We start from the raw sequence: 27,264 nt of genomic DNA, 5'->3' as shown, positions 1-27,264 counted from the left end.
ATTTTTTGCCTTAAAACATGCTCATTGTATGTGTGTTTGTGTGTGTGTGTGTGTGTGTGTGTGTGTGTGTGTGTGTGTGGTGTGTATAATATGTATGCCATATACTACTCAGAAATAGGCATAATTTTGAGTATTCCTATTCAGTTTTTCCAAAGCTCTATCAAATTTAGCTTTCCTAAAATAATTTTCTTCATTCCCTTAACTTATTTCTTGCTCATTTTTATTAGATTTATCTAGTTCTTGGGGGGGAGTGTAAATTAAGGTATCTCTTTAATAAAGTTTTACTGTCTATTTGCTGCTTTAATTAATTTAATTTTTCCTTTAAGAATTTGCTATTATGCCATTTGGTGCTAATATATTTATTATTGCTTTTATTTCATTGTGTATGGGAACCTTTTAACAAAATGTAGTCTACTTTTTCTTTTGCCTTGTATAAGACCATGATTGTTATTCCTGATATTTTTACTTCATCTGAAAAATGCTAGATTCTACTTCAGCTTTTTATTTTTATTGTGTCTCTCCATTTCAAGTGTATTTATGTAAACAACATATTATTTAATTCTGGTTTTTAATCCATTTATCTATCTGTGTTTATTTGATACATGAGTTTGTCTAATTCCCATTCAGTTTTGATTACTAACTGTGTATTTTCCTCCATCATATTTTTGCCATTTATCATTCTTTCACTTGCCTTTTTACCATGTCTGGCCTCAAAAATCTGTTTTACTTTTGACCACTTCTTCCTTTGATTCACCCTACTTTCTATCAGTCCTATGTCTCTTATCCTTTCCCTTCCTATTTTCCTGTAAGGTAAGATGAATTTCTATGCTCAGCTATGTTATTTCCCCTTTAAGTCAGTTTTGAAGACATTAAAGTACAATCATCACCCACCACACTCCCATTTCTGCCTCTACTGTAAAAACTCTTTCATTTGCATCTCTATTATATTACATAATTCCCCCCATTACTCTTTCTTCCCCCTTATCCCAGTGAGTTCTTCTTTCTCAAACTTTAATTTTATGTGGGATATCATCCTATCATATTCAACTAATATCTATGCCTTTTTATGTATATCTCTATCTGCCCCAGTATTGATAAAGTTTTTAGGAGCTATATTTCCTCTTTCATTGCCTCTTTCATTGTAGAATGAAAATTCCATGGAATCTAAACAGCTTAAATTAATTGAATCCTTTTTGATTTCTTTCTCCTAATTATTTTTTTATGTTCTCTTGAGTCTCATATTTAAAAGTCAATTTTTCTGTAGCTCTGATCTTTTCATTATGAATGCTTGAAAGTACTCTTCTTCATTAAATATCCATGTCTCCCTTGAAGGATCACTTTTTCAGGGTGGGTGATTCTTGATTGTGATCCCAGTCCTTTATATTCTGGAATTATCATATAACAAGTCCTCTAGATCTTTGATGTAAATGCTGCTAAATCTTATGTTATCCTAATTATGATTAAGTGATATTTGAATTGATTATTTCTGGCTGCTTGCAGTATTTTCTTCTCAACTTGGGAGTTCTGAGATTTGACTATAATATTCCTGGGAGTTTTCATTTTGGAATCATTTTCAGGAGATGACTGGTAAATTTGCAACATCTTACAAAAGGAAGCACTATAATTCACAGAAGAAGATAAATTCTTTAAAAATTCAATTCAACAAATGCAAAAAGAAAATAATTCCTTTAAAAATACAACTGAAAAAATTTAAAAAATATAGATCCTTTAAAAATAGAATTGATCAAATAAAAAAAGATGCAAAAGATTATAGAAGAAAATGATCCCTTGAAAAATGACTTGGGCAACCATAAATGGTTGAACTCTAGAGAAGTATGGAATAGCTTATGGGATCTGATGCTGAGTGAAGGGAGTAGAACCAAGAGAACATTATAGACATTAACAGAAACATTGTGAGATGAACAGCTTTGATAGAAACAGCTCCTCTCAGCAGTTCAGAGAGCTAGGACAATTGTATTAGATTGGCTATGGAAAATGTTATAGCCATCCAGAGGAAGAAAAATAAAACAAAACTAAATGCAGACACACATGTACGCACAAAAAAAACCAAAAGTCAACCCTTCAGAATCTGATGAACACTTTAGATAAATTATCTCTTATATATCTCTTTCCCTTATTCACGATTGCTCATAATGAAAATAACTAACCTGTAAACATGTTTATTAAAAATATGTATGTACAATGTTAACATTATTGTTCATCAGTGAGAGTGAGGGGAGGGGAGTAGGAAAGGAGGGTGGAAGGAAATTTTGTAACTTAAAAATATACATGTGCTTATAGCCCAAAATAAACAAATAAATAATAAAGAATAGACTTAAGCAAGTGGAGGCTAATAATTCTATGAGACATCAAGACTCAGTGAAGCAAAATCAAAAGAATCAAAGAAAATTTAAGATATCTGAAAATATATAAATATAAAATATATAAAAATAAAACACCAGGAAAATAACTAGTCTGAAAAAATAGATCCAGAAGAGATAATTTAAGAATTATTGGACTATCTGAAAGACTAGAAAAACAAAAGATCTGAAAAAAGAACCTGGACCATATGTTTTAGAATTCCCTCAAGGAATTCGGATATCCTAGAAACAAAGGGTAAAATACTCATTGTAAGCAAATACCAATCATCTCTTAAAAGGGATCCCAAAATAAAAATGTCAAGGAATATTGTAGTCAAATTCCAGAATTATCACATCAAGGGAAAAAATCTATATGCAGCCAGAAAGAAGCAAAGAACTATAATCAGAATTACACAGAACTTGGTGGTGTCATCATTAAAAGGTCTGGAAAATGATATTCAGGAGGGCAAAGGAGTTTGGATTACAATCAAGAATCAACTACCCAGAAAAAAAATTAAGCATAATCTTTCTGCAGAAAATATGGATATTTAACAAAATAGATGACTTTCAAATTTTCCACATTAAAAAAAATCAGAGCTGAACAGAAAATTCAGTCTTCAAATGTGAAACTCAAGAGATACATAAAATTATAAACAAGGAAAAAGAAAACAAAAGATGAACCCAGTTACATCCCTACATGGGAAGATGATATTCATAATTCTGGAGAACTATACCTCTCTTAAAGGGAATATACCTAGAAGATATGAACAAAAATTGAATTTGATAGAAGGGTTTAAAAAAATTAGGATGCATAAAAGGGATTGTACTGGATGGGAGGAAATGGGGGAGGTAGAATATGGTAAATTTCATCACATGAAGAGGCACAAAACACCTATTGCAGTAGAAGGAAAGAAGGGAGAGGATGAGAATTTCTTCAATTTTACTTTCATTAAGTTTGACTCAAAGGACTAGCATACTCAGATGGGTTTTGAAATTTATCTTACAACACAGGGAATTAGGGAGGCAATGGCTGGGGAAGAAGAATGGAGAAGTAGAGATAACAGGGAAGGTAAGACATATCTTGTAATTACAACTATGAATCTGAATGGGATGAACTCTCCCATAAAATGGAAGTAGATAATAGAATGGATTCCCTGGGGGAAAAAATGTTCAGGTACAGATGGATTTACAAATGAACTCTACCAAACATTTAAAGGACAATTAATTCCAATTCAATATTAACTATTTTTAAAATAGGTGGAAGAGTTCTACCAAATTCCTTTTATGACGCTGATATGATGCTGTAACCTAAACCAGGAAGAGTCAAAATAGAGAGAAAATTATAAATCAATTTTCTTATTGAACATTAATCAAAAATTTTAAATAAAATAATGGCAAAGTGATAACAGCAAGTTAGCATTAGGAATACATCATGATTTATACCTAGAATTCAGGGTTGGTTCACTATCAGAAAAACTTTCAGCCTAATTGATTACATTAATAACAAAACTAACAGAAATCATATGATTTTTTTCAATAGGTGTTGAAAAAGCTTTTGAAAAATACAGCACCCATTTCTACTAAAAACACTATAGAGCCTAGGAATAAATGGAGTTTTCCTTGAAAATGATAAGTACCTATCTAAAACCATTAGCAAGCATTATATGTAATAGGAATAAACTAATAGTATTTCCAATAAGATCAGGGGTGAAACAAGGATGCCATTATCACTATTCTTATTCAATATTGAAATAAAAATATTAGATTAACAAGAAAAGAAAAATAAATTGAAGGAATTAGATTAGGTAATTGGGAAACAAAGCTCTCACTCTTTGAAAATGATATAATAGTATACTAAAGGAATTCTAGAAAATCAGCTAAAAACTATTTGAAACAATTAGCAACCTTAGCAAAGTTTCAGGATATAAAATAAACCCACATAAATCATGAATATTTCTATATATTACCAATAAAGTACAGTGGCAAGAGATAGAAAGAAAAATTCCATTTAAAGTAATTGTAGACAACATAAAATTCTTGGGAGGGAGTCTACCTGCCATGATTAACTTAGAAACTATATGAAAACATTACAAAAATTTTTTCATCCAAATAAAATCTAAAGGTCAAAAATAATATTCAAAGTAATTGGACAAATATAAATTGCTCATGCATAGGCTGAACTAATACAACAAAAATGATTTCTACCTGAATTAAATTACTTATTCAGTGCCATAACAATCAAGCTACCAAGAAACTATTTTACAGAACTAGAAAAAACCAAAATTCATCTGAAGGAATAAAAAGTCAAGAATGCCAAGGAAATTGATGAAAAAGATATAAATAAAAGTGGCCTGGTTATATCAGATCTAGAATTATATTATAAAGCAAGTCATCACAACTAGTTGGTACTGACTAAGAAACAGAACGATGGATCAGTGGAATAATTAGGTAAAAGAAGAAATAGTAGTAAATGACTATAGCATTTACAATTTGATAAACGCAAAGTCTCCAGCTTCTGTAAAAAGAACTCAGTGCTTAACAAGAACTCCTGGGAATACTGGGAAATAGTATGACAGGAACTAAGCAAAGACCAATATCTCACACCTTATACCAAGAAAAGGTCAAAATGGGTGCAGTACTTAGATATAAAATGTGATACCATAAGTCAAGTAGGAGAACAAAGAATAATTTATCTGTAAGTTGTATAGAAAGGGGAGGAATTTATGACCAAACAAGGGATAGAAAACATTATAAAATGCAAATACAAAATGTTAATCACATTAAAAAGTTTTTGCACAAATAAAACCAATGCAACCAAGATTAAAAGGAGCACAGTAAATTGGGAAATAATTTTTACATCTGCTTCTTATATTGCATCTGCTGTTTCTTATAAAGGACTCATTTCTAAAATATATAGAAAATTGAATCAAATTTTTAAGAATACAAGTGACTCCCCAATTGATAAATGAACCAATGATATAAGCAGGCAGTTCTCAGATGTAGAAATTAAAGAGCTCGCTCTCTCTCTCTCTCTCTCTCTCTCTCTCTCTCTCTCTCACTCTCTCTCTCACTCTCACTCTCACACACATATTCTCTCTCTCTCTCTTCCTCTCAACACACACACACACACACACACACACATACATACATATATATATATGAAAAATGCTCTAAATCATTATTTAATAGAGAAATGAAAAATTAAAACAACTCTGAGGTATCACCTCACACACATCAGATTGGCCAATAAGACTAAAAAAGCAAAACTGCTCAATATTGAAGAGAATGTAGGAAAATTGGGATACTAATACATTGTTGGTGGAGTTATGAACTGATCCAACCTTTCTGGAGAGCAAGTGGTAGCTGTACCCAAAAGGCAATAAAACATACCCTTTGATCCAGTAATCTACTAATAGTTCTGAATCCCAAAGAGATCAAAAGATGAGCTAAACAGCCTACATTACAAATATATTTATAGCAGCTCATTTTTGTTATGGCAAAGAATTGTCCATCAGTTGGAAAATGGCTTAACAAACTGTACTATACAAATATGATGGAAACTGTTGTTCTATGAGAAATTGTGATTGTCAAAACATTAAAAAAAACTTGGAAAGACTTGTAGGAGCTGATATTTCTGTTGAGTGAAGTGAACAGGATCAGAAGAACATTGTATACATTAACAGTAGCATTATAGGATGATCAACTATGATGAATTTGTTCTTCTCAGCAGTACAATAATCAATGACAATTCTAAAGGACTTGTGATGGAAATATCATCCACATCCAGAGAAAGAATTATGGAATATGAATGCAGATCAAAGCATAGTATTTTCAATTTTTAAAATTTGTCTTGCATTTTGTGTTTTTTCTCTTGTGTTGTTTTCCTTTTGAGCTGATTTTTCTTTCACAATATGATTAATATGGAAATATATTTAACATAGTTTACATTTTAACTTGTATTAGATAATCTCTGTCTAGGGGATGGGGAAGGGAAGACAGGGAAGATGAAAAATGAGGAGCTCAAAACCTTCCAAAAAGTGATGATTGTTGAAAACTAACTTTTCCTATAATTGGAACTATATGTAATATTGTATGCACACACACACACACACACACACACACACACACACACATATATATATATATATATATATATATATATATATATATATATATATACATATGCAGAGAGAGAAAAATATTTCATTTAAAGAACATACCAAGGATATCTCTTCAAATATCCAAGTATTTCACAGAATATATATATACATATATATATGTATATATATATATAAATACACACACACACACACACACATATATATATATATATATATATATCTTAACTACATACTATTTTGATAGGTATGTACTTCCTTTTAAAGAGATGTATAAAAATAATAGGAATTTTGCTGAAAGTTTGAGTTATCAGCAAAAATTTAAATCATGATTTTCAAAGAAATATGTCCAAATGATTCCCCTTTTATGTTTAATCTCAATATCACCTGCTGAGAGGAGTCCTCTTTCCCTCAAAGTAGTACCCCACAACCTGTTCAGGTACAACTAGGTTGTACTAAATTCATGCCTATGGTTTTGGAAAAACCTAAAAAGCATTTTAGGGAAGGTTAAAAAAAATGAAACATAGCTAGGTGAATCAGAGAATAAAGTTCTAGGCCTGGAGTTTGGAGGACCCTTCCTCATGAGTTTCAATTAGTTAGAAGCTGTGTTACCCTGAGCAACTCACTTAACCCCATTTACCTCGGTTTCTTCATCTGTAGAATGATATGGAGAAGGAAAAAGCATAACCAGATATGAAAATCTGAGCAGGATCACAAAGAGTCAGTCATGACTGAAAAATAATAAAAAAATTTAAATGATTTTTGAATTAATGGGATTTCTGTGTTCTGATCATGAGTAATGGTTGTAAATTCACACCTCACCTTCCCCTAAACTTCCAAATTCTATTAATTTTTAGGAATTTTGGTATAGGCAGACCTCTGTGGTAATACAGAGATAATATAGGAAAAAATATAGCTTTTCCCATTTAGAGTGTGAAGAGAGGAAATTAGTTAATGTCTCTTCTACCTTAAAATGTAATTGGATTGAAAGAAAGGCTAACTTAAAATGGGACCGGTCTGACATGCAAAATCCTCACAAGATAACAAGAATCTATTTGGTTTGTTCTCTGTCATTTCTTATTTCATTTTTTGTCATGAGAATGGACTCATGTTGTGCCATTTTCTGTTCTTGTTACAATCTTTGTCACATGAATAAGATATCAGAATGTTAATGTCTAACATAAAGTATTTGGTGTGTGATGATTCCATAAGGTACCACTATGACCTTTGCAACATTATGTATTCTGATTGGTTGTCCATTTTACCTCTTTCTCACAAGTTAATAAGGCTGTAAAAAAGAAAGAGAACTAAAATCGCCAGCCAGTCAAATTACAGAATATTGAAAAGGTCAGAGCAATGCAGAACACAGAAAAAAATTATGAAATATATGAGGCATTAAAATTATTGTGACAACGATGATAACAAGCAAGGTAAAAGATACCCATTTATGTTATTTCAATCTAGTGAAACCCATGGGGAGATGTACCCAGGACAGCAATCATTTCCACATCACCATGTCCTAGGGACTTTACACATCTATTTACATTGATGCTCAATAAAACAGATGGGCAATTGTGTGCCAATCATTTTGCATGGTAAACCTCTTACTCCTGAACATGCCAAGAATATCCCAAGAGAATCTCTTCCTTGTCATGAGAGCTATCTTGGTTGTTAAAAAACTTAGAGGGACTAAGAAAGAAACTATTATGATAAGTGATTGTTCTATATTTGCAACTAAAGATAAGTTTTTTTGCTTAGGAGTATTCATGTGCATTATCATTGTTTCTTTGAGGTCTTTCCTTTAAGAAACAAAGGAAGAAAAAGGAACATGATAATTCTCATTTTAATGTTCTTTTGAAGTTCAGAAAATATACAGTGTAGATTTAAAGAAAATACATAGATTTAGTTGTCTGGGTGATGTCCATGAAAATGAACATTGTTTTCTCTTGTGTACTTTAAGAATGTCTTTTACTTATCTGCTCTCCGAGCTTGCCTGGCATGTAGGAATCCAACACCTTGACTTGTAGTATGGAAACAAAGAAGGTTTTCCCTTCTTTTACATATTGAAAGACTTGGAAATATTTAAAATTCTCATCTCTCTTGCTTTGGAGAAAAATGGTCTTTTTTCTTATCTTTACCTTTATCCATTGGAGAAAGAAATAGAGAGAATGAGAGAGAATTTGTACTATAGGAAATTCTATCCATGATGTTAATTTTTCTTTTCACCTCACAAAGGAAACTACTCATTCACAAGAGTTTGGGGTTGTTTGACTCTTGTTATTGCAAGAATCTAATTTCTCAGATTTTGTTCTTCCTAAAGAAGAACAGTTTCTGTTAGTTTCTGTACTTGTCATTATAGCTGACATTTTCCATAAATATAGTTGTTCACTAATTGCTTACTTTAAATAGTAACAACCATTATGGAAATTTTGACTCAAATCTTTATTCTAAGGTCATTATGGGAAAGGATCACAGTAAGGACTGATAATAACCTTCATGAAGGAGTTAATGTTCATTGCTTTACAACTTAGCACCCAGCACATAATAGGTACATAATAAATACTTGGTGATTGAATAAATAATCTTTGGAAAAATCTCACTGTGAAAAGGGTCCTGCTTCTCCACTATATGAAAGTGTCAGAGTTTAGTGCTCTGGGTCACTGTGTAAGGTCCTTGCCTCAGTCCATAGTCAAAGAGGACAAGAATAAGCTCAAGTTGAAATGTATATGTGTATGTTTAGGGTAGGTGTAAGGGGAGAGCATGTACATTCAAAATGAAATGTGCTATCTATTTACTCATAAATAGGTTAAAGACTGGAACTAGTGAGGCAGGAATAGTTTCCCAGAATATGAAATTTTGATTGCTCTTTTTTGGGGGGAGGGGTGTTGTGTTGCTGAAGCAATGTGGCTGCATTTTCCAGTCCACTGAAAAGTTTTGACAGTGAAAAGTAGAAAAGCACAACCTTTTCAATGGGAGGAAACTTGGACTTGAATTCTAATTCTATTTTTTTACTCTCTCAGCATCCCTAACTGATAAAGTAAAAAGAAGGAAGTTTATATAAAGAAGGAAATAATCTTTTGATACTGTTTTTTTATCAGTGTATTAAGAATGCAGTATAGTTGACGTTTTGCATGTCAAATATTCTTGGCTTGTAAAAATAGAGTTGAGCATTAAACCCATCCTTCTCTTTGACTCTTGTTGATGTGCAAATTCATTTTCTCTCTCCCCTCCCCTCCCCTCCCCCTCCTACCCCTCCCCCCTCCCCTGCCCCTCCCCTCCCCTCCCCCTCCTGCCCCTCCCCTCCCCTCCCCCTCCTGCCCTTCCCCCCTCCCCTGCCCCTCCCCCTCCCCTCCCCCTCCTCTCCTCTCCCCTCCATCTTTCTCCCTCCTTCCCCCTCTCCCTCCCTCTGTCTCTCACTGAATAAAATGGTTATGTAATTACATACTTCTCATAATTATTGAGTAATTATATACTTCTTATAATTACTGAGTAATCATTGTTCTATAACTAGAACTTAATGTTACAACTAATTGTATAATTATCATGTATTAATGTTGTTATCTAGGAAACTTAGAACAAAGTGTTACCTTATATTTTTTCCCTGCATTGCAGTTTAAAAAGATAGCAGCAGTATTTGTATGGTTAGAATTTGTTTGTAGGAAGAAGAACACCACACCAAAGAACATATTGATATTATATGCACGTGTAATGAGCCATTGGTCTTGCATCGCTACTTTACTTTAGGCATCATCAGTCAGCTGGATATTTTTCTGCTTAGTGTTCTAGCAGTCACAGGACTTTGCCAAGACATCTTTTTGAAGGATATCATGAACTGATTGATGCCTTTGTTTATTTTTCATTGTTGCCATGAGAAATAAATACATATGATCTCCTGTTTCCTTTGGAAATATCTTCTATTATTTGTTTACCATTACAATGCAGTTATATATTTTGTCATCACCAAAATGTTTTCTCCCTCAGAAATAACTTCTTAATGTAAGTTGATGGGATCAAACTGATTGATGAATTGTAGAGATTCTTGCTAATATGGATAATTTTCATTATGTGGGATTGAAGTAATAAGTAATTAAAAAACAAAGTAGATAAGGAGAATGTTGAGGAGCCTGACTCAAATCAGAAACTTAATAACTACTTGTTAACTGATAAAATGATTGAAATCAGAACATGGAAAAACCTGGAAATATTTAACTTAAAAAAGACTCAGGAAAACCATAATAACTGAGTTCACCATTATTTGACCTATATTAGTCCACCATAAAGCACCATTTGTTGTAGAAGAACTACGTGTGTTCTACTTGACCTCACAGAAGTAGGAACAAAGAATGGAATTGCTGATATACAGACTTAGTAAAATTTTCCAGCAGAACTGTCCAGAAAAATGTTGGAGACAGGTCAGATGATAAGAATTTGATCTTTAGAGTTCTTCAAGTGGAAGCTAGATGATCACTGTTTAGGAATGTTATAGATTATGTTATAGATTATTGTTATTGGCTTCAGAATTCTGTATATCTGATATTCTGCATTATTTTCAATTTATCTCATATAATTTGTGAGTAATGTGTTCTGTAAATCTCAAAGCTTTTTAAAAGATGTTATTATTAGTATTAACAATATAATTTTTTGTAGTATATGTTTCCCATTCTTGACTAAAACCGCTATCTGACAAATGATTTTCTTTTACAGTATTCCTGATGGTTAACAATTAAAATGTATGTAAATGATAGTGATGATAATGATGATAATGATTTCTAAGACAATGGGCCAGGAAGTGATTGTCCCTATTACTGTCTACCCTTCCTTTAAAATTCCCTCCTTCCCTTCCTCTGTCTCTCTCTATCTCTTTCCCCATGTTGCTATTCTTTCCCTCCTCCTCTCTCTCCCTCTTCCCCCCACCCCTGTAAAATATTCTAAACTCTAAAATGGAAACTTTCCACAGGAGCCATTTAGAAGAAAATAAGCTCCTGAAGGGTAAGGACTGCTTTGTGTCATCTTTGTTGTCCCTTTCACAGCAAGTCCTAATTGAATTTACTTTTTGCATCAATCAATGAACTAGTACTAATAGATTTGCCTGTTCCTCATGAACATGTCTCATAATAATCCAGTCTTTGTTTCTTTTTCTTATTAATCTTTTCTATTAAATGAACAGAATTTGGAAGTGCTTCATTTCAATAATGGGCAAGCCGCCAAACTAGCATTCCTAAGGCACCAAAACCCCTAACTTACTATTAAGTAGTTTGAGAAATATATTCTGTTGTACCAATAGAGACCTGAACAGTCCCTGAAATTCCTGCTTTGAAATTTTAGTAATGAATTTTTAGGGAACCTATCCCAATATAACTAGGAATGTTTTTATTTTAAAATTTATGCTTTGTTTCTCTTTTGCTTCATGTTGGCACTTCACAAATATTTATGGGTAAAGGCACAGGTTAGACAATAATAGGAAAAAGATCTATAGTTTTAGTGGACTGAAAGCTAAAATATATGTCAGAAATTGTGATGTAGTAGCCAAATTTTAATGTGATCTTTGGTTGCATTAAGAAAGAAATAGATTCCATAGACTACGTGCAATAGCAGGAAATGATTATAGTAATCTGCTGTTTGATAAACCCAAAGACTCCAGCTATTGGGATAAAAACTCTCTCTTCAATAAAAACAGCTGGGAAAATTGGAATTTAGTATAGAAGAAACTTAGATTAAACCAACATCTCATACCCTATACCAAGATAGGATCCAAGTGGATACAGGATTTAGATATAAAAAACAATACTATAAGCAAACTAGAATATCAAGGACTAGTTTACCTGTCAGATATATGGAAAAGGAAGCAGTTTATGACTAAGGAAGAGATGGAGAACATCACTAAAAACAAACTAGATGTTTTTGATTATATTCAGTTAAAAAGCTTTTTGTACAGACAAAACCATTGTAATCAAAATCACAAGAAATGTAGTAAACTGGGAAACAATCTTTACAACTAATTTTCTGACAAAGGACTCATTTCTAAACTATACAGAGAACTGAGTCAATTTTAAAAAAAAGCCATTCCTCAATTCCTTCGCAATTCCTCAATTCTAGTCAAAGGATATTCAAAGGCAATATATAGATTGGGAGATCAAAGCAATCCATAGTCATATGAAAAATTGCTCTAAATCATTACTTATTAGAGAAATGCAAATTAAACCTTCTCTGAGGTACCCCTTCATACCTCTCAGACTGGCCAATATGACCAGAAAGGATAATGATCATTGTTAGAAGGGTTGTGGGAAATCTGGGACACATTGTTAGTGGAGCTGTGAATTCATCCAACCTTTCTGGAGAGAAATGTGGAACTACACCCAAAGGACAACAAATGTGCATACCTTTGATTCAGCAATACCACTACTGGGTCTATACACTGAAGAGATGATGAAAATGGGTAAAAACATCACTTGTACAAAAATATTCATAGCAGCCCTGTTTGTGGTGACAAAGAATTGGAAATCAAGTAAATGTCTTTCAAGTGGGGAATGCTTAGCAAACTATGCTATATGTATGTCATAATACACTATTGTTCTATTAGAAACCAGGAGGGATGGGAAATCAGGGAAGCCTGAAGGGATTTGCATGAAATGATGCTAAGCAGGATGAGTAGAACCAGAAAAACACTGTATACCCAAACAGCAGCATGGAGGTGATGTTCAATCTTGATGGACTTGCTCATTCCATCAGTGCAACAATCAGGGACAATTTGGGCTGTCTGCAATAGAGAATACCATCTGTATCCAGAGAAACAACTGTGGAGTTTGTACAAAGACCAAGAACTATTAGCTTTAATTTAGGAAAAAAAACCCTGATATCTTATTGTCTATCTATAAGATATCTCTTATACATTACATTTCTTCCTTAAGGATATGATTTCTCTTTCATCACATTCAGTTTGGATCAACATATACCATGGAAACAATGCAAAAACTGGCAGATTGCCTTCTGTGGGGGATGGGGAGGGACTAAGATTAGGGGAAAAATTGTAAAACTCAAAATAAATAAAACCTATAAAAAAAGAAAGGAATAGATTTCAGAAATAAGGAGGTACTAACTGTACTAGTATTTTGCTAGACTTAGTAGTATTATGCTTTGATCTGGGCACCTTTAAATAAGGACATTTATAACCCAGAAGGTTGTACACAGGTAGATAGCTTGTATGATAAAGAATCTTGAGTCTATATTGTAAGTAATGGTTGAAAGAATTGGACCATTTAGAGTATCATAGAAGATCCAAGGAGAATATGATGCTTGTGACCAAGTAATTGCATGCCTGATATATTTGATCCCAAAGGATAGAACCAGGAGTCTTGGGTGCTCAGTTACAGAGTTAAACTTAGGCTTGATATCCAAGAAAACATCCTTACAATTAGTACAGTCCTAAAATGGAAGGAACTGCCTCAGAAGGAGCAGTTTCCTTTTTTCTTTTTTCTTTAAGTAAATATTTTATTTGTTTTCCAATTATATACAATAATAGTTTCTACCTATCATTTTATAAGATATTAAATTTTACAATTTTCCCCCACCCTCCCTTCCCTCCCCCCACAGAAGGCAATCTGATAATCTTTACATTGTTTCCATGCTATACACTGATCAAAATTGAATGTGTTGAGGGAAAAAACATATCTTGAGGAAGAAATAAAATATTAGAAATAGCAAAATTAGGCAGTACATAAGACAACTTTTTAAAGAAATAGAAGGTAATAATCTTTGGTTTTTGTTTAAACTCCTCAGTTCTTTCTCTGGATACAGGTGGTATTCTCTATCACAGATAGCCTAAATTGCCACTGATTATTGCACTGATGGAATGAGCAAGTCCATTAAGGTTGATCATCACTCCCATGTTGCTGTTAGGGTGTATAATATTCTTTGGGTTCTGCTCATCTCACTCAGCATCAGCTCATGCAAGTCTTTCCAGGCTTCTCTGAAATCCCATCCCTCCTAATTTCTAATAGAACAATAGTATTCCATCATATGTATATACTACAATTTGTTCAGCCATTCCCCAAAGATGAATATCCCCTCAATTTACAATTCTTTGCCATCACAAATAGAGTGCTATGAATAGTTTTGTACAAGTGATGGTTTTACCCCTTTTCATGATCTCTTCAGTATATAGACCCTGTAGTGATATTGTTAGATGAAAAAGTCTGCACATTTTATTGCCCTTTGGGCATAATTCCAAATTGTTCTCTAGAAAGATTGGAACACTTCATAGCTCCACCAACAATGCATTAGTGTCCCAGATTTCCTACATCTCTTTCAACATTGCTCATTGTCCTTTCTGGTCATATTGTTCAATCTGAGAGTTATGAGGTGGTACCTCAGAGATGCTTTAATTTGCTTTTCCTCTAATCAGGAGTAATTTAGTTATGATTAGTAAAACTTTAGAGCAATTTTTCATAAGGCTACATATATCTTTGATTTCCTCATATGCAAATTGCCTTTGGATATCCTTTGACCATTTGTCAATTGGGGAATGGCTTGTATTTTTTTTTTTATAAATTTGACTTAGTTCTCTTTATATTTTAAAAATTAGTCCTTTGTCAGAAACACTGGTTGTAAAAATTGTTTCCCAATTTACATTTCTTTTGATCTCAATTACAGTGGTTTTGTTTGTAGAAAATCTTTTTAATTTAATGTAATCAAAATTATCCAGTTTTTTATGATGTTCTCTATCTCTTCCTTGATCATAAACTACTCCCCTTTCCATAGATCTGACAGGTAAACTATTTCTTGTTCTTCTAATTTGCTTATATTATATTTTCTTTTATGTCTAAATCCTGCACCTATTTTCCAATTTTCCCAACAATTTTTATCAAAGAGTTAGTACCTATCCCAGAAGTTGGACTCTGGTTTTATCAAACAGCAGATTACTATAATCATTACCTGCTTTTGCACTTAGTCTATTCCACTCTTCCACCACTCTGTTTCTTAACCAGTACCAGACAGTTTGATGACTGATGCTTTATAAAATAATTTTAGATCTGGTAAGGTTAAGGCACTTTTTTTTACATTAAATCCCTTGATATTCTTGACTTTTTTCTCCATATGAATTTGGTTACAATTTCTTCTATCTCATTAAAGTAATTTTTTGGAAATTTGATTGGCATAGCACTAAATAAGTAGTTTGATTTAGGTAGAATAGTCATTTTTATTATATTAACTTGTCAAATGCATGAGCAGTTGATATTTGCCCAATTATTTAAATCTGATTTTATTTGTGCAAAAAATGTTTTGTAGCTGTTTTCCATAGAATTTCTGAGTCTTCCTTGGCAGGTAGACTCTCAAAGTGTTTTATGTTGTTTTAAATGGGATTCTTCTTTCTAGCTCTAGCTGCTGTATCTTGCTCGTTATGTATATATGAGTGCTGAGGATTTGTGCGAATGGGTCTATTTTATATCTTGCGACTTTGCTGAAGTTCAATTTCCCTTTTATGGAAACTCTTCAATTCAAGGCTGGAGGACTGGTTGTTTGATAAGCTTAATGGGATACTTTTTGAGTAAATGTTGGCTTTGTTGGCTATATTCTTCCCTCTTAAGATTCTGTAATTTGTATCACTGGTCTTCCTTTTGGAGTTTATGCTATATAATTAATAGAGGTTTTTATTTTCCTTTGGACAATAAAAGAGATTAGGATAGTGCTGCCTTAGCTGATGAAAGCACTAAGAAGTATAACTCACAAAATATAAGATCATAGAACATAAACTGAGCAATGCTTAGTGATAGGGTAAAATACAGAACAGCACCAAGCTTAATGGACCATATTGTAACAATTAAATTGCTTATTTGGAGGCAATCATTATTGTGTATTTCCTTAATTGTGATTAAAGTATTAACTTCAACAAAAGCTGTTATAAAAATAGTATGATTCATAACTATTTGTTGATAAAAGATTTACATTTGAGCATATTGAGTGGAACATGTATTTTTCCCACATGAAATAAATTGCATCTGTGACTCATTTTAAATTTTGTAATATCTTGTTTATGTTAGTAAAATAATTTTTAGTAGGAAGGTAAACAAAAAAATCACATGTATTCATTGTTCAATGACTAACTTTCCTTACAATGTATAAGTAGGTAAGAGGTTAAAATAGGGGAAAGAGATCTGTACATAAAAATTACTTTGGTAAAGGTGGTGTGCTATTTGAAGTGAACATTAAGATCCTTAAGGGTTATGTTTATTATATATTCAAACTGAAGGAGTTTAGTAGAAATATACCTCTGAAATCATCATTTATGGGAAAACAATTCATTTTGTTATGTTTTCTTCACATAAATATTTTCACAAAGGGATATGATTCCTAAAGTAAAGCTCTTTGTATAAAAACAAAACAAAACACCAACATATCATTAACCATTTTAAACAAGATTACATTTTATAATGTGAAAGTATTATAGGAATCTTAATCTTCTCTTTTTTAGAGGATGAACTATATTAACTTTACCTAGATTTGCTTGGTCTCAGCCTTAATCTCTTTGTAAGGGGAATGGAGTAGAAAGAAGAGAATTTGATGGCAAACACTCTTTAACCCTATAGTCAGGTTTTCATGAGCTGAACATTTCCTATTATATGTCTGTAAGTGTTCTGGAGTCATAGAGTTAGCAAGAATTTTAAAAAACTAAATTTTCTTTGTAACACTTTCTATTATGCAGATTTACCTGTTCATTTCCAATTGAAGGAGAGAATTATAGGCTCTGGGATGTTGTCATTTTTCATTTGTGCTGAGTCTTTGCCAATAAAACTCTAGATTGAGTTACAAAGATCCTGTAGTTGTTTGCCATTTCCTTCAATTCATTTTGCAGATAAGGAAAATGAGGCAAGTAGGGTAAAGTGATTTTCCTGGGATCACAGTTAGCAAGTGTCTGAGGTCAAATTTGAACTCAGGAAGATGACTTCCTGACTTCAGGCTCTGCACTCTATCCTCTATGCTATCTAGCTGTTCCATCCATTGGAATAACATAAGTAACTACTGAGCTTCCTTAGAATGATTTAGAAGTAATACCTTTATGTAAAAAGGAACACAGTAAAAAACATAATATTTCAAAATATTATCTGCTATACATTTAAGAAGTCAGAAGACATGAATTCAAATTCTACCTCTGTCATTTACAAGATATTTGATAACTTAACCTCTTTGGTCCTTAGTATTCTCAACTGCAAAATGTATGACCAATATGTCAGGAGTATTTTATTAGAAACAGAAAAGGTATTTTCCTTGCCCTTTCCTATAATATCAACATTAAAGCTACCAAGATAACTAAAGCAAACATAAAAATGGAAAATTGAAATAGAAATGTGAAAGTCAAAACCTATAATGATAAAGAAATCTTAGCAATAAACTTATACATATGTTCAATGTTTTATGCATTTATATTATGATGTTTCTAATTTGGTTTCACAAAACTAACTTTTTTAGAGTGTGTAGCTAAATTTATCCTATATCAGTACTTCAAGAAGTCACGATTTTATCAATGGAAATCTCTCCTCCAATTAAACTGAAAACTCTTCTCTTCTTTGGTAATGAACTTCGTGAATTTTTGTGGCCAAACAAATTGTCATCTATAATAACCATTACTATGATAATGAATTTTGCTCTACACAAGCAGAAGAATCCAACATTATTGTCAGGAACATATATTTGAAGTATTTATAACTTGGTAATTATTATCAGAAGTTTTTTCTTCTTTTAAAATGTTTTTTTATTAGAATCATCTCTATTATAAAATGAGAAATTAGAGCAGGACTTTTAAAATGTATTACTATGTGTGTGAGCACTATAGTTTGATCATGAGTCAGGTTCTTGATGTATTTGAACTTTAATTCCCCCATCTATAAAATGAGGGTAAGAGCTATGTAAACTTTAAAATATTATAAAAGTGAGTTATCAGGGCAGCTAGGCAACACAATGGATAGAGCACTAGCCCTGGAGTCAGGAGGACTTGAGTTCAAATTAGGCCTCAGACACTTAAAAATTACCTAGATGTGTGGCCTTGGGCAAGTCTCTTTAAACCCATTGCCTTACAAAAACCAAACCAAATAAAATAAAATAAAATAAAATAAAAGTGAGTTATCATCATTCGTTTTTTGTGACTGAAATCATAAAATATTTTAATAATCAATCTAAATATAGTAGCTATAGATGACAGAATCAGTTCATATAGTGTTAATCCCACATTGCCAGAAGGTATTCCCTCCTCACCTCCTCAATTACATTCCTTAGTTTCTCAAGTACCCTCTCCCAGGGAAACCTCTCCTCATCCCTTTAGTAATTCATTTACTTTGTTATCAGTTTACCTCTTGCAATCCCCAAAATACAAAGAGAATATAAATTCCTTAAGACCAGGGTTTATTTTTAAATCAACTTTTTTGTATCTCTACTGTCTTGCAGAAATTAGTTGCTTAACTCATGCCTACTGAGTTTAAATCACTTTGATTCCTTCAGTACTCATTATAAAGCAGTAAAAAAGTCTGAACATGACCATGGTTTTTCATGCATAGATAAGATTTACATTTTATATTTGTACTATACAGCAACATAACCAGTATTTATATCGTTCTTTACCAACTGCAAGTACTTTACATACAGTGTCTCAGCTAATTCTTTTAAAGTAAAAATCTACTAATAAATAGCTTTTCATATTTTTTAACAGCCAAATCCAACTTCACTCTTCTGAATGACACACAGATCTTGCACTGCACTGAAGAGGCTAACCTGTGGGTGTCCATTAGTGGATTGGTTCCATTTTCTAACTACACTGTGCAAGTGAATGCTTCAAATAGCCAAGGCAGTGTGATAAGTGATCCTCTAACAATCATGATGCCTCCAGGGGGTAAGCATGTGAAATAAAATGTTGTTTCTCTAATTTTACAAATGCACCAGTCAATTATCTTTTAATAACCTTGTTTATTATTAAGTTTAATTATTATTTTTTTGAATTTAGAGATATTTGTGTTTCTAGTTGTAGTTTTTGCTTACAAAATTGTTTCCTTTTTTAAAATGAGTATTACCTACTATGTTTGTGTTTGTGTGTGTGTGTGTGTGTGTGTGTGTGTGTGTGTGAGAGAGAGAGAGAGAGAGACAGAGAGACAGAGAGACAGAGAGACAGAGAGAGACAGAGAGAGGAGACAGAGTTTTAAGACTTTGGGAGACCAATTTATAAACAAATACTTTAAAGAAGCTACAGAGACAGGGAGCTCCTAAACTGAGAATTAGCTTTTGCTTTTTGAATTCTCCAAAGTGTTGCCTCTACTTGTTGAGAAATAAAAAAGCTTCCTGAGCTAGAATAGGTATGTGTTGCAATGGATAGAGCACTGACCTTGGAATCAGGAGGATGGGAGTTCAAATCCAGCCTCAGACACTTGACACTAGATGTGTAATCTTGGGCAAATCACTCAACCCTGATTGCCTCATATCTAGGGCCATCTCCAGTCATCTCAATCCATATCTGGCCACTGGACCCAGATGGCTCCAGAGGAAAGTGTGAGACTGGTTACTTAACATAGCACCCCCTCACTCAAATCCAATTCACGTGCTTATCATAGTATCACCTCCCTGATGTCATGGTCTTCTTCAAGAATGAAAAACAAACTTTGTAATCATCATCCTAAAATAATCATTCCTTCCCATGAAGGATGTTCTGACTTCCTTAGAAAGTAATTCTATTAGGTTATTATTTTTTGTGTTTTAATGCAGTGGGGGGAATAGAAGAGGCATTCATTCCATCCTAGCCTCCTGGGATCTTTCCTATAATTGTCTTCAAAAATACTGTGGATTATTTAAAAAAAAATTTTATGTAGAAAACAAGTCGGCATCTGGTTCCTCTGCTTATGTACATAAATTTAAATCCTGCTTAAAGGACTGGTTAGGGACAATTTTATGAATAACTTCTTTAAAATAAATGATCTTCTGTGAAACTGTATCTTCTCTTGGCAAAAGACAATGTAGTAGGGTAGAAAGAAACTTGATTGGGGAATCACCATAGGACCTAAATTCAAATCTCATTTTATTCTGACATATAAATTGAGGGTGTTCAACTAGATGACCTTAAAGTGAAACCCTGTGTATCACTCTTTGACAGCAGTCCTCTAAATTTCTACTCTATCACCTTATTTTTCACTTTGAAATGACAAAGAAACTATGCTACAAAAAGAAATTAATTTTTTTATAGGTAAGATTTCTCTACTCACTTTTGGGATAGCTTGGGTTTGAATGAGGTTCTTGGAAAATGGAGATGTAAGTTTTGTTATTGCTCAACTTCATTTCTGTAGAGATGTATCTTGTAGATTTAAAAAAACTATTGATAGAGCTATAATACTAATGAAATTAATGAAAGTTATATGTTTGATTATGGGACTAGTTTATTATAGCTCTTTCTAGAAAAATTATTAAGTCCATTTGTCACTGCAAATTCTTTGAACTACTTCTCACAAAGAAGTAGGCTAGATTTAACTTGATCAAACACTTCAAAAATAGCTCTAAGTATAAGCCATACTGATTATACATTTTAAATAATGAAGCATAGCATTAGTAGCAACAAGTTATTATTAATATTTTCCTTGGTATAAGATTTTCATGAATCCATGATTTCAACAGTATGATTACTCAGTCCACTGATATTATTAACTTCCTATGTTTTTTATTTTGTTCATGTTTCCCTTTAATGATACATAATTGACCTAAAATCTATATTTTTTCTTTTAAAAATGAAACACATATTCATATCAAGATATCTTTTAAGCTACCCATATCCTCTCCTATGATCTCCACATGATTGTTGTTCATATTTTCCAACAATGTAAAGCCTAAGATGACTCAATATTTTTGGTACACAGGTTATAATAAATTTCATGAGGAAAAGATGACATTTTTCTTCCAAAAAATTTACTATATTGGGTTCTCATAGGACTTACTTGCCTTAAATCTTAGTAGAAATTACTAGACTATAAACTTTATAAGAGCAGGGAATATTTCTAATTTAAACTATGTATCTTCCATCCATATACATTGTAGGTTGTTAACAAACTTTTTTTGAATATTAAATGTTCAACATTAGAATCATACAACATTTATGAGCACTTTGTCCCCAGAATTACTGGAAAGATAGATTAATGATTACTCCTTTTATGTTCAATATTCCCTGTTCATTTATTATATGTTCACTTATTCCCTGAATAAACTGGATGTCAGATGGGATCTCCTATTCTGTGCTTCAGCAAAGCAACTTGGAAACTGATTTATACTAGAGTCTAAGGAGATAAACACTGTCTGTAACTTGACAGCTAATCACCATTTTTAAGTGCTTAATATGTATAAGACATTGTATCTCAACACTTAAGATACAAAGAAAAGCAAAAACCCAGTTCTTGCCCTTAAGGGGCTCGCTATCCTAAGTGACTGCAGTAGATGGAATGCCTAGTCTGGAGTCAGAAAGACTCTATTTCTTGAGTTCAAATCTGGCCCCAGTTTTGCTTTAGTTTCCTCATCTGTAAAATGAGCTGGAGAAAGAAATGGCAAAGCCATTCCAGTATCTTGTATAGAAAAACTCCATACATGATCATAAAGAATAGGACACAAATGAAAATGAAAATGTACCACAAATAGAATTTATTCTTAGAAGAAATGAACTATTAGATTAAGGAAGATTAGGAAAAGACTACTATATAAGGAAGGATATGAAATAAGCCAGGAAAGCAAAAGGAGTAGTAATGAGGACGGGAAACATCCTAAGAATGAAGACGCAGGGAGTCAGACCTGGAGTGATGTATGTGAGGAAGGGCTGAGAGGCCACTGTAGTTGGAAAGTATAAGATAACTGGAAAATGAAAAATGTACCAGGATGAGAATGGTTTTAAATACCACAAAAAAGAATTTTATATTTGTTATTTGGGGTAATTGTAAGCTACTGAGTTTATTTAATAGGGGAATAACAGTTTACAGAGTGATAAACCAATCCTTGTCCAAACCTAAAGGTGCTATCTTTTTAAGAGGAAAAATAATTCTCCTTAGAATTAGAATAAGCTTCAATCTGACTGCTCTGTCGATGCAATATCAGTTGAATAATAAATGATAATTATGTCTATCTTTGTATGAATTAATTAACGGTAGTATATAAATAGATCCTGGATGACAGAAACTATCCACTTTTTTTAAAAGGACCCTTTTAATAGACTTTGTGTGTATGTGTGTGTGTTTGATGAGTTTAACTGTTTCAAATTTTATTAAGCTTAGAATGAATAAATAAGAAATAGAGTTGAGTTATCTGTTTACAGTTATGGACTTTGAAATCTGAGCCAAAACCTGTTAGTTATCATCATCTTAGATTTTTGTTTTCTAACACACCTCAGTGAAATGTTAAATATTTTAGATAATAATATGACACAGAAAGTATCATCTAAACTTGATTCACACTTAGGACACAAATAGGATTGGAATTTTTAAATGAAAATTGCAAATTATACCTCAAATCTCTGCATAGGATAGGTAAAATATTATTGAGATATTAATTCATTTTCCAACATCCATATAATAAAAATAAGCTGGACTAGATATATTTATATTGTAAACATCTTGCATAAAGAGGAACTGAACCAGTCCATTGTCCATTATGGCTTTCTAAGAATAACTGTTAAATACAGTTGTAAAAAATCATTATATGATATATCCATTAAAGAAAATTCACTACACAGCACATTACTATCACCAATTCAGCACCACACCATGTATAACTTGTCTGTGCTGTAGAAATGTGAGTATTATGCAAATGTTAAGGAACTAAAGTATTGTTTTACAGTAGTAAACCAAATCTGAGCTAAACTGCTTACTGAAGCTTGTCTTCATCTGCAGGATATAGACCTTCATCATTTTCATTATTATATTGCTTTGCAAGCCCACACTATCTGAGCTTGACACAATCATTCATTTGGACTTAGAAATCAAGAATTGAGAAGCTACCATTTTACCAAAGGAAGAGGTGCAGCATCTTCAAAGACAGTCAGTGATTTGCACAAGTTTATTACAGCCATTAGGACATACTTTCTTTCATCATTAGATTGTTGTTGATTACAATTAGGAAACTTATAGCTTTGAAATTATCTTTTTTATGACCTTGTGGTAGTTTAAAGGTGATACCTCATTGATTAAATAGGTTTTAGTTCATGCTTCCTTTTACTTAATGATCTGAAAACATATTATCCTGATTTACACATAAAATCATGCTGAAAAGCATGTGGCATTCACTAGAATATGTATGTTTAAGTAGAATTAAATTAGTACTGAGAGTTATTAAAGAAATCTTCCATGCCTTTGTCCAGTGAACTGTGATCCATTCTGAAATGAATAACAAATGAACCAGTGTATAGAAGAGAAGCAACAGAGGAACAGAGAAGATTCTATATGCTATTTACTTTTCCATTATCTTTGGATGGTTATTTTCATTGTTACTTCCATGATTCTAGAAATGTCAGACCCTTTATAAAGATCCTGATTGTCTAGTCAAATAATTTACTTTCAATTCTAGAATTGCTGTAAAATTATACTGGCGATGCTCAAAGCTCTGTATTTGCCTGCCAGCTTAATTTGAGAATATAGGAGATTAACAGGAAAAATATAAATCAAAATAAAACTCCAAAGACCTAGAGCATTACAGAAGAAAACACACATTCCCCAATAAATGTTTTAAGATCAAATTTGGTAATATGATAAGATTTAATTCAGATATATCAATTCTAAATTATAGCCTGTAATTACAGTGTTTCTGGACAGGAGATGGGGGCCAGGGTTGGCCTTATAAATACCTTGCTCCATCATGCTGAGACATACACCTCCCACTTAGAGATTTCATTGGGTATATAGAGATGGTTGAGAGCATAAATGGCAGTGGGGAGAGTGGCAGTAAGGGAAGCTGAATATGCCATCTCATTGAAGACTCTCTAGTGTTATACTAACATGTCACTGTTTGCTTCTTTCCTATTGGACATCTGAATATGTAAGTGCGTGCTTAAAAACAAGGACTTTGGGAGGAGCTCCTCAGAACACATCTCTGATATGAGTTAATGGATCATATTTATACCTACTCTTGAACCCTGTCATCTTCCTTAGCCAGAGCAGGTTAGGATTGGACTAGATGACCTCTCATTTACCTTACAATTCTAGGATTTTATGAGTCTGTGAAGGTTAAAGGAATTGGTGATAACTAAGAAGAGTTGACTTCAACATCAGTTAGTCAATCCAGAAGCATTTTTGAAACCCTTGCAGACCCTGTGCTAAGCAATGAGAATGTAAACAAAGGCAAAGATATATAGCCCCTGGCTTCAAAGAGCTCAAAAGAGTCTAAGAGGGAAGACAATATGCAAACCAGTTATGTACAAAAAAGGCTTTCAAACCCCATTTCCAAAGCTTCCTTAATCCACTTAGTTGTTAGTGTTCTCTCTCCCCTTAAATTGCCTATTTACTTCCCTATAAATATATTCACTGTAAAATGTAATTTCTTTTAGAGAAAGGATCTTTTCTTGTCAGTCAGCAAACATTAATTAAAGACTTACTTTCCTGATGGGAACACAAAGAAGGACAAAAAACAGTTCTATTCCAAAAGATAAGCAAGATAAATTGAAAATAATCATCAGAGGGAAGGCTCTAGCATGAAGGGAGATTGAGAAAGAATTCATATAGAACATGGGACTTTATCCAAGACTTGAAGAAAGTCAGGGAAAGAGGGAAGGAGAGAGCTCCAGGCTTAGGACCCAGAAAATTTCAGGAGTCAGAAGATGAAGTATCTTGTTTTTGAACAGTAAGAAGGGCAGCAAGAGGGGAAGGCAGGTGATCCTATGGATAGAGTGCCAGACCTGGAGTCCAGAAGATAGTTTCCTGAGTTCAAATTTGGTCTAAACTATGTGACCCTGAGCAAGTCACTTAACTCTGTTTATCTCAGTTCCTCATCTGCAAAATGATCTGGAAAAAGAAATAGCAAAATATTCAAGTATCTCTCCCAAGAAAATCCCAAATGGGGTCACAAAGAGCCAGATAACAACTGAAGCAACTGAACCCATATAAAGCCACTGTTATTGGATACAGGTAATGTATAGGAAGAGTGAGAAGTTAGGGAGGTGGACATGGAGGGACTTTATAAACCAAAGGATTTTATATTTGAAACCATAGGGCTGCCCTGGAGTTGATTGAATTGAGAGATAACTATAGCACCTATTGTGTGACAAGTATTGTGCTAAGCATTTTGCAATTAATACATTTGATTCTCACAAGAACCCTGTGAGATAGGTGGTATTACCCTCATTTTACACTTGAGGGAACTGAGGCCTACCAGGGTGAGGTGACTTTTCTAGGGTTATACAACTTCAATTGTCTAAGAATGACTATGATCTCAGATTTTCCTAAATCAAGACCCAGTTCTCCAGCCACTGTGCCACCTAGCTGCCTGTGTATTATTAAGACTTTGTTAAATCTAGATAATCAACAGAAAAATAATTTCAACCCTGATTTATAATTAGGATTGCCAATTTCTTAAGTATACATACTTGCAATGAAAATTTAATAATTGTTTCTTTCAAGTAAGTTAGAGCTGGGCCAGTACACTCTTAATTTGAAATCAGGTCTTCTATTCAGATCAAATGATTATGAGAAGATGAGATTGCTTCCTTTGAAAATCAACTTTTCTATCATTTGCCTATCAATTGTAGAATGACTTATTCATATATATTTTAATCATCCATTATGTATAAGAAATCAGAATTTTATCAGAAAGCTTGTTGCAATTTTTTCTAATTTTAGCTGCTTTGGTTTTCTTTGTGCAAAACTATCTTAATTTTACATCCATTTTACCTTTAAATGATACCTTTTATCTATTGTTTGGTTATGAGTTCTTGTTAAAAGGTATAGATCTCAAATTCATTTCCTTCATTGCTCCTCTAATTGACTTGTGATGTCACCCTGTATGCCTAAACCACATCTAATTTGGCACTTATTTTTACTTTTTTGGGATTTTTAAATTTAATTAATTTTATTCTGAACTTAAGGAATAAGACAAGCATTTCCATATCATATTAGAATAGGAAGAAATGGTTGTACATGATTTTGCAAATCTATTATGTACATGTTGCCATTCATTTTAAATATATAATGAAGATCATGAAGAGACAAAAAGAATTGAGGGGTGACATGTTCAGACTTTGGTTTTTCTGTCACCACCACCACCTAGTACATTTACATTGTTACATTGAAGACACTTAATACTTGTCATATTGAAATAAATTGGCATAATAGTGGTCTTAGAAGGTTTAGATTTATTCTACACACTTCCAAAGGGAATTAACTAGGTCTAATGAGTAGAACTAACAGGGAGGCAGATTTGGGTTCAATATAATATAGAACTTCACAGTAACTTAATAGTTAGAGTTGTCTAAAAGTGTAATGTGATACCGTGTAAGATAATAAGTTCCCTGCATTCAAGCAAAGACTGGATAGTCATTTGAGGTTCTTGTTGAGGATATTCATGTACCAACTTAGACTATAAGCTCCAAGGTATATTACAATTCTAGGATTCAGAGCATGAACCTTCAAAAAAGAGATGATAGATTTGAGTTGGAAGATGCCCCAAAATTATCTAGTCCAGTGACTTTTTTCAACTGAGGAAACTGAGGACCATAGAGAAACATGTGTATCATAACAGAATCAAGAAGATTTCCTCAAGGCCATTTGAGAGCCTAAATAAAAGAATATTCTTTATTTCTA

At 32.8% G+C, this 27,264-nt stretch overlaps 1 protein-coding gene across 1 annotated transcript in view; it reads left to right on the top strand.

Annotated features, from left to right (window-relative positions):
- USH2A (usherin) overlaps nucleotides 1-27,264 on the top strand; it is a 1,130,853-nt gene that overhangs the window by 701,066 nt on the left and 402,523 nt on the right. The window contains exon 37 of the mRNA XM_074222669.1: nucleotides 19,176-19,355. Coding sequence (XP_074078770.1) covers nucleotides 19,176-19,355 — 180 coding nt within the window. The remainder of the gene's footprint in view (nucleotides 1-19,175; nucleotides 19,356-27,264) is intronic.

The sequence above is a fragment of the Macrotis lagotis genome, chromosome 2, assembly GCF_037893015.1.
Source record: "Macrotis lagotis isolate mMagLag1 chromosome 2, bilby.v1.9.chrom.fasta, whole genome shotgun sequence".
In the NCBI taxonomy this organism is placed as follows: domain Eukaryota; kingdom Metazoa; phylum Chordata; class Mammalia; order Peramelemorphia; family Peramelidae; genus Macrotis; species Macrotis lagotis.
Note: the sequence above shows the minus strand (reverse complement) of the source record. Positions and strands in the feature narration are given on the sequence as shown.